Source organism: Perca fluviatilis, chromosome 10, assembly GCF_010015445.1.
Source record: "Perca fluviatilis chromosome 10, GENO_Pfluv_1.0, whole genome shotgun sequence".
NCBI lineage: Eukaryota > Metazoa > Chordata > Actinopteri > Perciformes > Percidae > Perca > Perca fluviatilis.
In genome coordinates, this window is record NC_053121.1 from 16,017,125 (window position 1) to 16,032,552 (window position 15,428).

The window sequence follows — 15,428 nt, forward strand, 5'->3', positions numbered from 1 at the left end:
AGCTTCTTTTCAAGGAACCCACAATGCACTCTTCCTCAGACCAATTCACCTTTTATAAATGAAATAAATCCTGACACCAAGCCAGGCTGTCAAAAACAACCTGGAGGTAAAACGTGGAAGTCAGTCTAAAAATACAGGTACATAACAACCTCTACAGTATTTCCATGTGTAAATAATCAAATGTTAACCCCAGGTCACAGAGCCAAGGGCAACACTGGCTTATCATCAAGTCTTCAGACTTTCATTACCATGTAAAGCAGTGCAGTGATGAGTGGCCCATGCTACCTGACGTAGAGAGCTGAGAATGGCAGGTGGCGCCATAAGCGTCTGTCTCCTAACAAGGATAACGTGGCCTTCTGAGTGAAGCATGGCTCTATTAAACAGCAAGAGAGATGGGAGAGGGCGGGGGAAGGGATGGAGGGGGGCGCAAAAAGTCATGAGTTGACTGGGAATACAGTAGCCTCCCATTCAGGGATGTTGGTGAGGTTGCGACTCGAGTCAGTGGGACAGTGTTCTGGGTCAAGGCTCTGCCTCCGGTTATGGCCAGCTTTTCAAGAGCTTCTTTTGATTGAGCTATCCATTTTCCACAATGAATGCGCGCTGCAAGGCCCCCGCTGATGCTCCGAATGTCGTTACAGATTATTCATGGTTGACAAACAGGCGAGCAGGTAGTGCTCCAATCAATCCGGCTAGGTTCAGCCCAATGCCACTCCAAGGAGACTCAGGTGGAGCCTAGACGGCAGGGTGAGGAGAGTAAATGGTGCAGGACTGAAGAAACACTAATGAAAGTCATGGACTAACATGCCTGTTTTGAAATTCTGCTTTGGTTACTAAGTGACTGGAAGTGCAGGTCCCTTTAACCCTTTAATGGTTTAATCAAGAGCCCTATCAAACAGTACAGATAACCATCAAAGGTACATCGATTTATTATTTTGACACTTTTTATGGACAGGATATACTCTATATAAAAAAAAAAAACAACAACCATGGAGCATTTTTTTAATAAGAATAAATGAAATGAAAAAATCTGTTTACAGCTTTTTGGAAGACAGATTCTCTTCTTGTAGTTTTCAATAAAACATTGCTGAACCGTGTTCACACTTCAGTCTGGATCCATACTTTGGGCAGAAGCTGCACCGCCCCCATGGGTCGAAGTGAAGTCCACAACGGTTATGGTAAAAAGGCTGTTTTTAAAAGAATATTCTAAAGTCATCACACTTTTCTGACAGTCTGAAACTAAACAAAATCAAAAAAATATGCCAACTGGTTAAAACCTCAACCATAAACAGGACATTGAGAGATGCGAAGAGTGATTTTTCTGCAATTAACTTCCTGGACGGAGGCCACCTGAAAAAGTTTGGTGCAACCTGGAAATGTTTTTGGGGGGCCTTAAGTATGATTTATGCTTCTATGTGGAGACACAGACCCTAGGCCAGACCCTACGCCATAGCCTGATCTCTTGAAAAATCCGACCGTGGTCAGAAAGCACAGGGGAGTTTCTCCCACTATGCCTCTAGAGTCGGTACTCACTCCCAAGCTAATCACTGTCTCGCTCACTTGCTCTACAACTACCTTTTAAACAAGCTATCGCCACTCAAAATGTGTTCTACCAACAAGAGAGAACCATTTGAGGGTTTTTATTTTATTCAGACCATGTTTTTTGAGCTCAGTAGTAATGACGTAAACACATTAAGAGTGAGATCTCCAAGAAATTTCACTGGCATATTTGTCATTGACACGACACCACACCACACCACACAGGATATCACAACAATGCACCGCGCAGTGTACATAAATGTGCTTAGTTGCACAGGTGTTCACAGGTTTAGAACGTGATAATGAATTGATGCACACAACTTCAGAATAGCTTTTCCGTGTCACCGAGCGCAGACGTCGCACAAGAGATGTTAGATCAGGTTTCCATTTGTTTGTTTCACATTTATATCGGGTCGCACGCCACCATAGAAAAGCCACAACTGATTACATCAAATGGACATTAATTCAAAGCAATGGATTTTTTCTATTTACACTGTCCCTCCATAATTAGTTTACCTTTCCTTAACCCCACACACACACACACACACACACACACACACGCACACACGCACACACCCACAGCTGTGATTTACCACAGTGCCCTTACCAAAGTGCCCTCGTTGTAATTACTGTCCATCCAATATCCTGACCCTGATGATTGGCAAGAGCAGAATGTTCTACATGCCACAGTCTTCAGGCTGGGAGTGACTGGGACCTGCTCCTTTATCTCCCACACACACCTTTTCCTACCTCGAATGAGAACACGTCGGAGGTGACGGCCTTCAGCACTTTGCTTCTGCTTCCATTACATTCTGCAGAGTGGGAGGATCTGATAGAACGTTACCCACATGAAAGCCCTGATAATTTGCTCAGGCTAACATGTTTCTCTCCCCCTTGTCTGACATGGCCTTGGGCGCCGAAGTAAATAAGGAAAACTGCTTTAGGTAAGTCAGCCTGGCTCCCATCTGGTTGCCGAGTGCTCCGTGCCATACAAATTGCATTAGGGTTTTCCCCACCCTCCTCGCGATCGCTTGGTCCCTCTTGGGCCTTTGGCCAGCAGTGTTGTCTTGGAGTCAGAAGAGGCAGAGGTTTTTGGTAATCCAATGAAGGTGTGTGGGCGTATGTAAATATTCAGCACAACAACAAACAGCATTCAGTAAACAGCCTGGGGGGAACACACAGGCTATGAAAGTCTTTCTCCAAAACACAATTTTTGTCTACGTTTCTGAAGTAATGAAATTCACATTTGTTCTTATGATAACATGCATCATTTGTGTATGCATATTGGAACTTCTACTGAATGTACATACTGTCTGTATATATATGAAGGTTTTGAATCACACAGATTAGCTCTCCAATTATTTCTCTTTCTATTTGTAACTATGATTTAACCAATGGCCTGTTCATCATGTGTTTATATTTGGCATCATTCTAAAACACCTTCTGACAGGTAGAAAGCATCTGGTGTTTTTTTTTTTTTTGATTTCTGCAGAATGAAAATATTTTAGCAAGTAGGCTTCCTTTCAGTTACACTTCAAACTCAAATTCTTGCTTTAGCTAAAAATCCACATAGTTTGGCACTTAACCGCTGTGCAGTCTTCCTGCCTTACAAGTACTGGAGAAATAATATCTACGTATAACAGAGGTTGATAAAGAAAAGTCAAAGCCAGACTGCTAAACCTTAGAAAATAGTGATATGTGGACAATTTGTAATCTCATGGCATGAAAATAACAGATTTTAGGCATCACGTGTCAACATTGGGCTGTGATGTAGATACGGAACTGTTGTGTGTCTCAGAATCAATGTTTCTTAAAGATGTGTAGGATAAAACAATACCCTCAAGTCCTACCTACCACCCTCACACCATGACACACAAGCAGTTCTCACAACAGTGCCTGAAATGGGGAGTACTAGGAAGCCTCACATAACGGTCAAAATAAAGCAGTATTTTATGATAAAAATGTTTCACAATATAGCCTTGGAAATAAATATGTTTTTTTGCCCCCTGAGAATCAAGCAGAATAAGAGAAGAAGGCAACAGAATATCAAAGAAAATGTTTTCCATGGATTTAGCCTGTCCTGTGGTGTAAGAGATGAAAGAATGGCTAGATCTTTAAATAATAATAACTGGACAATGTTCACAGCCTTAATCTGTTTAAATCCCCCCACTTGCCCCAGTGGTCATATGGCGTTGAGTCCGTATGGTTCTCGTTCCAATGTGAACCATGTTGTCGAGAGATTAACTATAATGCGACGCACAAGGGGATGAAGTGCTGCAGACCGAACACGGACTGAGCCTTTAAATATTAATTTCTTTGTTCAAATGTGACTGTATTCATTATTAATACACTAGATGCAAGACAGAAAATTGTGGACTTTATAAATAACCTGACGCCGAAAATTGAGAAAATGGAGTGAAAGTACCGAGTTGACCCCTGAGTCTGGTTTGATTTCAGAGGTACCAGACGTTGGGGGTATGGTATGGAATAATGCAGACGGATGCAGAAAGGAGTAAATAATGATTTAAAGAGCATGATAATGAAGACACAAGATCGGTTCTGAAGATTCGCAAAAATCACAACTGCAACTCATTTCCATTACCGATTAATCTGACGGTTATTTCCTTGATTGAGCGATTCATGATTTAGCCTCCAAAATGTCAGAACATTGTGAAATATGGCCGACCGCCCACACCGACAAATTTACATGGCTCTGTCCAACCAAAACCTAAAAATATACAGTACACTAATCATATAAGACAAAGAAAAGCAGCAAATCATTACATTTAGGAAGCTGTAACCAATTCATATTTGGCATATTTGTTTTCCTTTAAGTGACTCCATTAAATTCCTAACACAAACTAGCCTGCAGGGGAGGGGACTATAACAGAAAGAAAAAGTACTATGGCCGACAGGGGCAAACACACTGCAACTAAAAAATAAAAAAACACATGAAAATAAACAAAACACAAGCAAATTAAGAAAACATCTTAATTCATTTGACAACACAAATGCGCAGCATTTTGCAAACGCGCTGCAAATACACACAACAAAAGCAAATACACAAACACGCTGCAAATATAGAAACGGTGCAAAATGAAAAGCACACAAACCCCCGAAAACAAAAAAACTCTGCATCTAGTGTACACAACGGAAGGCCTATTAGGCCTCTAGGGGGAGCGCTAAGTGGATCGGCTTAATTGACAGACAGACGAGAGGTTTGTTTTGGAAACTGGAAGAAAAGTGTAGTGAAGAGGCGACATAAAAAGGTGCATATTCATGTTTACGTTTGGACGCTAGTCTTTTACAGTATTATAAAAGAGCAACAGGTTTAGCTACTGTGTTAGAGACTGACTTCTACAAGAGCTTGCAAGCTAACACTAGTTAAAAGCCCATATATGTTACTGAAAAGTAGAACACTTATTAAAAATGAATGAATAAAATAAATTAGGAAAACAAAATATCCATTCTCTCTGGCATAACCTTGCCTTCCGTTGTATAAACTGGATGCAGCAGTTTTCTGTTGCATTTGTTTTCGGGGTTTGTGTGCTTTTCATTTTGCATCATTTCATTATTTGCAGCGCATTTGTGTATTTGCTTGCGTTTGTCTATTTGCATGCGTTTTCTTAAATTGCAGTGCGTTTGCCCCCTGTCGGCCACCGCAGAAAAGACAAATACAAATACTGGTTTCCCAAACACAGCTTCTTATTCATTTTTATTCAAATATGTGCTTTGAATGGTCCTGTGATTGAAAGTAAATATCTGCCCTTTGAATCTCCTTTAAATACATGTTGCTTTAAGATCTCTTGAAAAGACAGAAGAAAGAAAAAACAACAAACAAATTCTCGGTCTAAAACGACGTGAATGAATGAATTATTAAGTTGAATCGCGTGAAATCCTCCAGACTGCTTCCTGATGGCTCCCAGACCAGGACCCCTGCTCTTGTTGTCAGCATGCCTCATTGAACAGCCGCTCCGAAGAAAAGCTTTCCTCAAACACGTCTCCTCTGCATTTTCTATTTTGTGTGTTTGTGGACTGCACGATACGGACTGCAGACTGGAGTTTTATGTAGGCAGGAACATGCTGATAACTGACTCGGGTTTTGAGGCAGGACACATTTGCCTGCTTGTTTTTTTCACTCTGTCGCCCACCTGACCTGAAGTCCAGCAGGCTGCATATACACCGTCCATCCACTGTACGCTTACTGGAGACTGGGTAGAAAATTGAAAGTGGAAAACAGACAATGCAGGTTTAGATGCTTATGGTTATAAAAGCAGCATTCCACCTGTTATTTGTGATGCTTCCAGAGAATATTTTCTATGCCCCTTGTCATATTTTACACAGCACTTCATGAGAATATTGAAGCCATTCTTCTTCCCTCACAGCATAAAATAGTCTGTTCACAATGCCACCACTATCCCATACCCAGGACACCCTGCAGCTTCGAGTTTAAAAAGGAGAACGGCGAGTTGCTGTTTGTTTGAGGAGTGTGTAAAATACCTATACTGAAAGCCTCCTTGGGGCCAAACACACAAAGCATTAACTGTCAGCAACCGAGTTCCTCTGCCTATCAAAAATCTCCATGGACTATTTAACTGTCAGCTCCCTCACTACACCTTCCAGCTCCACTATTTTTAAACGAATTTGAGCAACAGCAGGTGTTGATTGACACCACATACTCCCACTCTCTCTCGCTCTGTCAGCATAACACTAGTCTTTCATTTCCAAGGCATGTGGAGGTAAGTTCAAAGATAAAATTATATTACAGTGAAAAATGTAAAACGAGAAAAACATCAAAGTTCATTGCTTATAATCAAAATAGCAAGGCATGGAGCAAGTTTATCGGCTCCTCTCTGCTCCATTCTAAATCCAACCGTGTTTTAAATGGCACATTGTGGAATCCAAGCACATATGCAACTTTGGCCTCTATTTGCTGAGCACAAGGGCAGTACAAGTGGCCTGGGTAATACATGTGCTGCAATTCATTGCACCATACAGACCACATTTTATTCAGATGTCTCGGTTAGGGCAGGGAAAGCTTAGAACTACCGGTAAGACGGCTCCGAGCAAATATTTCCATGTAGCTCTGAGGACCAGGATGCTTTCCACAAAAAGTACACAGACCTTTGGAAATGTAGTTGAGAATGCATTTGGAAATTGTTATCATTCCCATGGCAAAGCTGAAATACTGTGCACTATGTAGCAGAAAAGAAGCAGCAATCTTTTTTATTTGAAAATGATGAATTCGACATGATCACACATTCCATGGACTGCACACACAAACTAATAATGCAGGTTTGAAGGACTGTATTGCTAACATGTCTGTCTTTACCAAATAAGGTAAATAAATTACTTTGACTGTTGTAAAAGAAAGAACCACTAAGATTGCTGAATGCATTCCAACTTCCAGCAAGGGCAAAGCTTTTGTGAGACTGACAAAATTACTTTAGAGAAAGCAAGGCGCGGGGCTGACGCAATATATGTTTTGCTGGGAGGACAAAGGCTGCGCGCGTGGGAGATTGGAACGCCAGCGTTGTTTGACAAATGGTAATTATCTTTTTTTTCCCCACTTTTGTTCCACTAATTGCAGTTAATTTTGAAATTCATTATTCCGGCATGTCACGACCAACTTAAAAAAAAAAAAACGAACAAACCGTACCTACTCCAAATTTCAAAATAGAAATACAACTTTCACAGAGTCTGAGACACAAGGAAGTGTGACCCATGTATAAGTCTGTCGGCAAGATCAATCAGCACAGCTGGTTGTTTTATTTTTGTTTTGTTTTTTTTAATTCTGCCTGCCTCACTTTGCTCCCGCTGCTACAGACACAGTTGCAGTTGTCTGAAGGCCAGACAAACAGAGGCTTCAATTAAATCCACTTTGACTCCCTTCTCACTCTGAGGTGTGATGCTTTGCTTTGAGAAGGGCCTGCCTCAACACACACACACACACACACACACACACACACACACACACACACACACACACACACACACACACACACACACACACACACACACACACACACACACACACACACACACACACACACACACACACACACACACACACACACACACCTGACCTGCCTGAGAAGCCTAATAGAACACGCTGGCAGATGTGTCACGGGAACAATTCGCCTTGCCATCTGTTTTTCAGTGCTTCATCGCCAAATCCTTCCCCCTCTGCCCCGCAATCAAGGACAGGATGAAATACAAGTCCCATTATAGGGAAGCAGCTAATAATGCATTATCAATTAGTCCCCTTGGCTACTGATCGATGCTTAGCAGGTGGTGCAAGGCCATTTTGTTCATTTAGGACTATATTGTCCTCTTCCCCCCGGATCCTCTTACTTTCATCTTTTCATTAGATCCCGGCTCACAGGCCTATCAGGTTTTGCTTAAATCGCAACAGGGCCGTTCTTCAATATTCCATTAAAGATCATGTTTAATCACGGTTGTGGAGACGCAGCACCATTAGGAAGTCCTGAAATTCACCGCAGTTTTGACAACAACAGAGTGACGCTGAGCTGCTTGTTGCTTTCAGGTTTTACTAAATGCCAGTCAGGTAAAGGGACCTTCTGTAAGTCTCTGTAAAGGTATTTATCTGCATCCATGTTGACGACCTATCCAGCACTGAGAAAGAGAGAAGGAACAAAATGGGTCATATGGGGACAGAGGGAGGGGAGAGTGAGTGGAGGTTGGAGTCAGAGAGATGATTGGCTGCTATAATACCACAGATAGATAAGTATTGCGGTATTAAAGTAAAAGTTACCGATCATTTCAGCTAAGCCGAGCTTATCTCCCCTTTAGATCAGAAATTAAATATGTCATCACATTTCAATCCAGGATGTAGTCAATCAGAAAATATTTCATACAAATGAATCCTGGCTGGTTTGCAGACGCAGGGGTTAGCCCTGTGGTGCCATAACACATTATTAGATATATTCACAAAGTGATAGATGGTTTTAAAAGATTTACTGACTACGTCATGTGCGGTATTTAGACTTCAGAGGATTGACAGAGGACAGAAGCTGATAAAACTGGAGGTTATAGGAAGGGGTTATATTCCCTTATAGGGATTTGAAATGATATGTGGAGTTATAGAAAAAAAAAAGGAATATTAAAGAGTTTATCAATATTGCGTTTATGATTCCACTGGAAAGCCTGAAAAAAAAAAAAAAAAAAATCACTTTCACAAAGTACAAGGCAAATGTGTAGCGGGTGATTATTTTCTCCATCATCTTCTGCATTCATTGTGGAAGCCTTGTCGACATCCGGTTCAATCAACAAAGAAAATATAATCTCTCCACATCTTTATAAGGCAGTTGCCGAGGTTTATTGAAATAGGAATGTGAAATGCATGTATTTTCCACCTGAGAGGGTTTGCCGAAGGGGTGACAATGCGACGCGTGGATCAAAATCATTTTTCATCAATGCTGGCAGATGAAACGCAAACACAATCAAATCAGTCTGGCCAATACAACAATCCTCCGCTCAAATGTCAATCTTCCTTCTCCTCATCATGCGTCTGATGAGAAATCATAGTGTGGGAGAATCTCCTAATCTATGCAAACACACTGTCAGCATTGATTTGTTCGGAGGGGATACGTCTTTGTTAGGACTCGCCAGACGTCTCTGTTTCTCCTGTCCTATGAAGGATGACCTGGGAGAGACACAGAGCCGGCCGGGGCTTTGGAAGCAGTCACAGCCATAACAATTGAGATAAGTTACTGAGGACAGGTAATGAGAACCGATAGACTCGAGGATGGATCGATATCGGACATTGATAGCAGGAGAGGAAGGACAAATTGTGACATCTCTTTCCTTTTTCCATGTTCTAAGTAGCTTCTGAGTGCAAATTGGTTGTGAGCCCTGTGTGTAGGGATACTAGTTGGTGTGTGTGTGTGTCAGACGTATATAAAGTACTAGAGACCCATACTTGAGTAAAAGTACAGGGGGGGGGGGCAGAATACAGTGGGGTGTGAGGAACACTAACTGTATGCAGTACAGACAGAGAGCTCCTTTGTCTTTCGTGCACTGAATCAGTTTCAATGAAACCTGTCTGATGAGGGCAGAGGTCACGTCTGCTGTAGATGGTTATCCACGCGTCCTGTTTTCTACCTTCTGAGCTTTGATGCAGTCTGACGGAAACATGTCTGCACTTCAGACCTGGGTCAGTTATTAATTCAAACCCTTCCAGTTACTTTGACGTTCATCCGAGTCTGCCGAGAGTGAAAATGGATGGGGTTTGCTGAATATTGCCTCTGCTGTGCTGGGCCAGGCCAGTTCATCTCTGAAACCGCCACCTTTCTGATATTACTTAGAAGAAGGTAAAGGGATTATCGATCACGGCTTCCGCTCCCTTTGATCAATTTGTTTTCCTTTAGTGATGAAAACATGCACAGAAGTCATTAGGACTGCGGGAATCCCTCGGCGCTCTCAGCGCAGATATCACAGCAGCAGACGAAAGGTTGCTTCAAGTGCGCTGATGATCAGGCGTGCATTCGGAAAGTCTAGTCTTGACTTTCAACTCTCAAAATCGGATTCTCACTGCTTTTCATATTTCTTACACAGGAATTCATCAGATGTAGCACCTTTTATAATCATTCAGGTAATAAAAAAGATTATGAGAAAAAAAAAAATCAAAAAAAAAATCACATTGCCCTATTTACACTTCATAGAGAGACTATCTCCTTCATATTACTCTGAAGTTAGGAGTGGGCAATATGGATAGAATTGTCTATTAAAGTATTAAGTTAAATTGCTATATTGTGTTATCGATATATGTTGTTATATAGTAACATTTTATGAAAAACTAATCCAGTAAATTAAATACAATAAACAATTCAAGTTCTTTCACAGTGATGCAAAAATAATAAAAAAATAGTTCAATATTGCCATAAAGCAGTCCTGCTTAGTCATCTGGAATTACACACAGTTGTTAAAGGGAGAGCTACCTTTGTATAAACTATATGGTAGACAAATTTATGCTCACGGTATATTGGCATACTGTTCAGCTCTATTTGTAGAAATTAAAATTGTTATTCTGTTGAATGGAGCTGAACGCTAATTATTTTAATCTTGGCTAAATATTTTACTTACTTATTCTGCCCCACGCTATCGCTGTGACTCATCTTTTTTTTTTTGATACTGTAAGCATCTTGAAATGGGTAGAAGAGCTTTTGCTCTCTGCTGCACCATCCGCCTCAAAGCTTCTGCAGTTAATGTAGATCTAAAATTGCTAAAATGTGGTCTACCTGTGTGAATTCTAATCGCTGCTGCAGAAACTGGGTGCTCTCTCTGCAGCCGTTTTGGAGGTATTTCAGAATCTCCATGGGTTTGTCTCCGCTATTGTTTTGTCTTGGTCTAATTTTTGGATTGATTTAATTTTTTTTACATGGTTATATTAGAAAAAAATTATTCATTATTTTAAAAAACTGCCTCCCTGATTAATTAAATGATAAACATAAATAAATAGTTGTTAACCCTTTATTTTAACGTGTTTAGATGATGGTTATCAAGCAACTTTATGGAACACTTGTTAATGAAAAGAATAAACTCTCCCACATGCAGTGGAAAACCAATTGCCCAATGTGTACATTTCTGTAAAATTGCTTATTATATACCAATAAAATATGAATGATGATATTTTGAGATATCAGAATATGACTCTTTATGCCTAATCAAACTGTATGCGTGCTTCATTTGTTGATGGGCCACTCATTAATCAAAGAGTGAAAGAAATATGTATCATGTTGAACAAAGAACAGTGGGGCAAATGTGACTTTTGACTCAGATGTGTCTACATGCTATTTCCATTATTTTACTGTTGGAATTAAAAGCATTAACTCTTGACAGCTAGACTTAATTTACATAACAAAGGAATGAGGATCCTTGATGCATCCCGATCAGTTTCAACTGGTCAGCCAATGAAACGGAGGCTGGTCACAGTGTATATTTATATACTGTCGTTAATGGAGGAAAAAAAAGAAAAAAAGGCATGGGTCCTGCTCAGTGCAAAGAGTCAGGTAGGTAATTTCTCAAAGTTCTTTTGGGCTATTTTGAGAAGGTTATTTTTCACTGTTACTCTGGGTATAAATTGTCAATCAATTCTTGTCAACTTGGATATGTCTCCAAACTCCTCAAGGCGTGATATTGATATCGGGTAGCTTCTGGTGTGACAGAAGTCCTGGTTGCTTGGCAACAGGTACGAGTTTAGAGTCCGGTGTGACTGTGACGACCAGGGTGAACACACACACACACACACACACACCTTTTTTTTTTACTGCAGTTGGATGTTTCTTGCAGGATGGGGGATTAGAGGGAGCCATCAGTAAACTCCTCAGGGCAGTGCTGACATTAAACAGCACAAGTGTTTGAGAGATCGATGTGGGTACCTTGGAGCAGCCATACCTCTGGACAACCACGTGTCCTTCATGACGGCACAGCCCTACATACGACACATCCATCATCAAACGCAGCGGGACCACAGAGTGATGTGGAGAGCTGCGAGGAGGCCTTGGAACTTCACAGGGTTCCTAAAGACGGAGCCTCTCGCTGCTGCAGGGGCCCATGGCACCCGGCCCGACAGATTTGTTTCACAGACAAATAAATGCTGACTATAACGGCTCATAACCACATGGCAAATGGTCCATCATCATTAAATGTTGGCAGAGTAACATTGCATTGGTAATGTGATGTTCCTATAAATTCCGCAGTTCATGCTCCTGACAAAACACAAGTCCTACTCATCGTATCAAAGTAAGGCAGCCGCTTCCACAATGTCAATCCTTGGTGTCCCTTAAAACAAACATGCTTATCATACAATCAGTGCGTTGGCATGCACTTCAATTAACAGGTTACTCAGGGAAACCAGGTTATGCAGGTAATCAGATAATGCATTTACATGCACTATAATAACCGGTTTCTATAATCAGATTTTTGCATTTTTCTTTGTGAAAGGACAGGCAGAGAGGAACTTTCCCTCAGTGTGAATTTATAAAATGTTGAGCAGTAAAAACTGACTTATTCAGAGGCCAGGTAGATAAATCTAGGAGAAATCTACCTGGGAAAAAAAAAAAAAAAAAAACTTTTCCCAAATCCTATTCCCTGATTACTGAAATCAGGTTACTCTTTTATGTTTAAGAAATCACCTTACTGGAGGAAGCAAGACTGTAACCTGGTTACTGGCATGTAAAAACACACTGACTGTAACACAGGAAAGGTGTGCCTACATCAAAAGTAATACAATTATTTACTTTTCCTATATGTCAGGGCTTGCCATGGCTTTAAATTTACTTGTGGCTATTAGACTTTGACCAGTTATTTAAACATTTCACAACATAAAACCCTTATTTTTCTAAAAGGATTGTTGATATTGGCAACACAGGTTTATATCACTCCTCTCAACAATTGTGTGAAACTAGTAACGAAACAACCCAAGAAGGAAGAGAGCGTTGGTAATTGTTCAAAATGGTTCAGCGTTGACTCAATGACAATTCATTCTTAATGATCCAAATCCAAAGGTGCTCCCTTCTGTGTTCACTCAGTTTCTATTCACAAAACAGGAACTACAATTAACTCGTTATACTCTTATTGCCATTACCAACCAGAGCCGGATGAGACAGATCCAAAACTTTTCCTTATGCACAAGGTAAAACAAATCAACAAATGGAAATACAGCCACATTTTACGGTCTTCCATCTTCTGTTGTACAAGGAAACTGCTCCCGTACCACAGAGAACTGAAGTTTATATCACTCACCATGCCTCAAAGTCACTCACGCAGCAGAGAATTAAAAAAAAATCGTATGTTTTGTTTATTAGAACAAAAAGAGCAGGTGCAGGAGTGAGCATGTACACCAATCAAAGTCTCAGTATGGGAGAATATTTGTAAACTAGATCAGAAATCCTCACCTACAAAAGTGTCAGACTAAAATGACACTTAAGAGGTAGTTCCCCCCATGACATTTTATAATTAATGCATTTTGGAGCTGCTGCATTTTTATTCCAAACTCTGATGACCAGATGGATAAAATGTTAGCACAATGAGCTCTTTATCCAAAAACAAAGAGGTAAAGTGTGCATATGAATTGATACATCCCTGCTTAAATTTCCCTTCAGATTTTCCTGCTTTAAAACACCTTCCCTTTGTCTTCGGTGTGTATGTGTGCAGCAATGATGGCTGTGTGTCTGTCCTTTTGTGTAGCTCTCAGCCTTTTTTATGCATGCGTTTGTTATGTTTGGCTACAAATCATGCAATGCATTTGCATCTGTGTGTGTGTGTGTGTGTGTGTGTGTGTGTGTGTGTGTGTGTGTGTGTGTGTGTGTCCACTCCCAATCAGTTGTCAGGCTGTGAAAGGGTGGTTTGAATTTGCAGATCGCTGATGAATCACACCCCATCAGTGTCATACATGTTTATTACACTGATGGCGGAGGCGGGGGATTGCAGCACAACAGAGAGAAAAACAAACAGGTCTCCAAGGTGATCGAGAAGATCTTTGAGACTGAAACCAACGTGCCTATTATGAGACTGGCAGGCTAAATAGGCTGGAGGATGAGCCAAGAGCCTGATGGAGCACAGTAATCACTGGCAAATTGCAAGCCTTAGTTTCAGCACGCAAACACAATGTATCTATGGAGTCGCACATGTCACACATCCCCAAAGAACAACATCCAAAAATAGGTGAGAACACTGCTCATCTCTGAACCCATTATTGATATATAGGAAACCGTTTGCTTTGCACGTACCCGTGGCTGGGTCAACAGTCCGCTCGATCAAGTGGTCGTCCTGGTGAACCCACTCTCCGTTGCACTTGAAGTAGATCTGCGTGGCCGGGGTGGAGCGGCAGGTCAGCGTCACCGGCTTGTTCTTCACGATGAACTCGTCCTCTGGCTCCACCAGGAAGTGAGGCAACAGGTCCGAGAAGGCGGCAGGAAGTGTTGCTGTGGCATGCTCGGAACCTTCAGTGAAGTGAAGAAAAGAAAAAAAAAGAAAAAAGGGGGATTATAAAGGGATGCCAAAAATAAATAAATAAATAAATAAATAAAAGGCTTTCAAGTTTTCAAGTTGTCATGAATGCAGCAGACACCAAATGTCTAATGCAGAGATTCAGTATCCTTGGTGAATTGCGACTCATGTATATGAAAGAGGCAGAAAGGACAGAGACAGATGGACAGACAGGGGTGAAAAAGAGAGACTGTAGAGAGAAGAGAGCGAACTGTATGGAGGAGAGATGGCCTTGTGTGCTCTTGGCTGGTTCGGGAGGGTGAGTCCAGGTCTTTACTTCAGCTCTTAATCACAGCCCTTTAACATCACAGCTGATTGACCGGCGGCCATAAATCCCGTCTCAGCGACTAGACAACGTCACACTGTTATACGGCTATTCAACCAGGACTCTAACTCTGTCCACATTAAGCAAGACAGGGCAAGAGGCAGAGAGGTTAAAGATGACTGACAGCTAGACAGCCAGTTAACTCAAAATCCCTTACTATATACAGCAGAGGCCGTTTTATTCCTCCAGGATCTTATGACATATAGGAGATGTGGAGGAAGAAGAGGGAAGATACATATCCACCGAGTGGAGATACAGGAGCTGTCCTTCAGGGGGACGATGCTGCATTTTACAGCAAACTTTTTACGCTCGTTGAAAAATGTTCAACACAAACGCCAAATGACACAATGGAGCCTACGGCGCACACATCCTTCCTCAATGAACAAAGTTCCTCTCTCTCTAAACACATTAGCCTTGTGCGAGAGATAGTGAGAGGACACAGAACGGAGTGGAAAGAGGGAAATAACCTCTTTACACTGCCGACACTCAGGGGAGACCAGTAAATCCCAAAATAAAACCCCTTTAAAAAGGAGTGTAATATTAATTTACTGCCCTG

The 15,428-nt window shown here is 41.3% G+C and overlaps 1 protein-coding gene across 4 annotated transcripts in view; it reads right to left on the reverse strand.

Annotated features, from left to right (window-relative positions):
• The window catches only part of unc5a (unc-5 netrin receptor A), a 143,598-nt gene that overhangs the window by 56,928 nt on the left and 71,242 nt on the right, over window positions 1–15,428 (reverse strand). For all 4 annotated transcript variants that reach the window (XM_039812815.1, XM_039812817.1, XM_039812816.1 and 1 more), the window contains exon 2: window positions 14,289–14,501. In XM_039812815.1, the coding sequence (XP_039668749.1) occupies window positions 14,289–14,501 (213 nt within the window). The remainder of the gene's footprint in view (window positions 1–14,288; window positions 14,502–15,428) is intronic.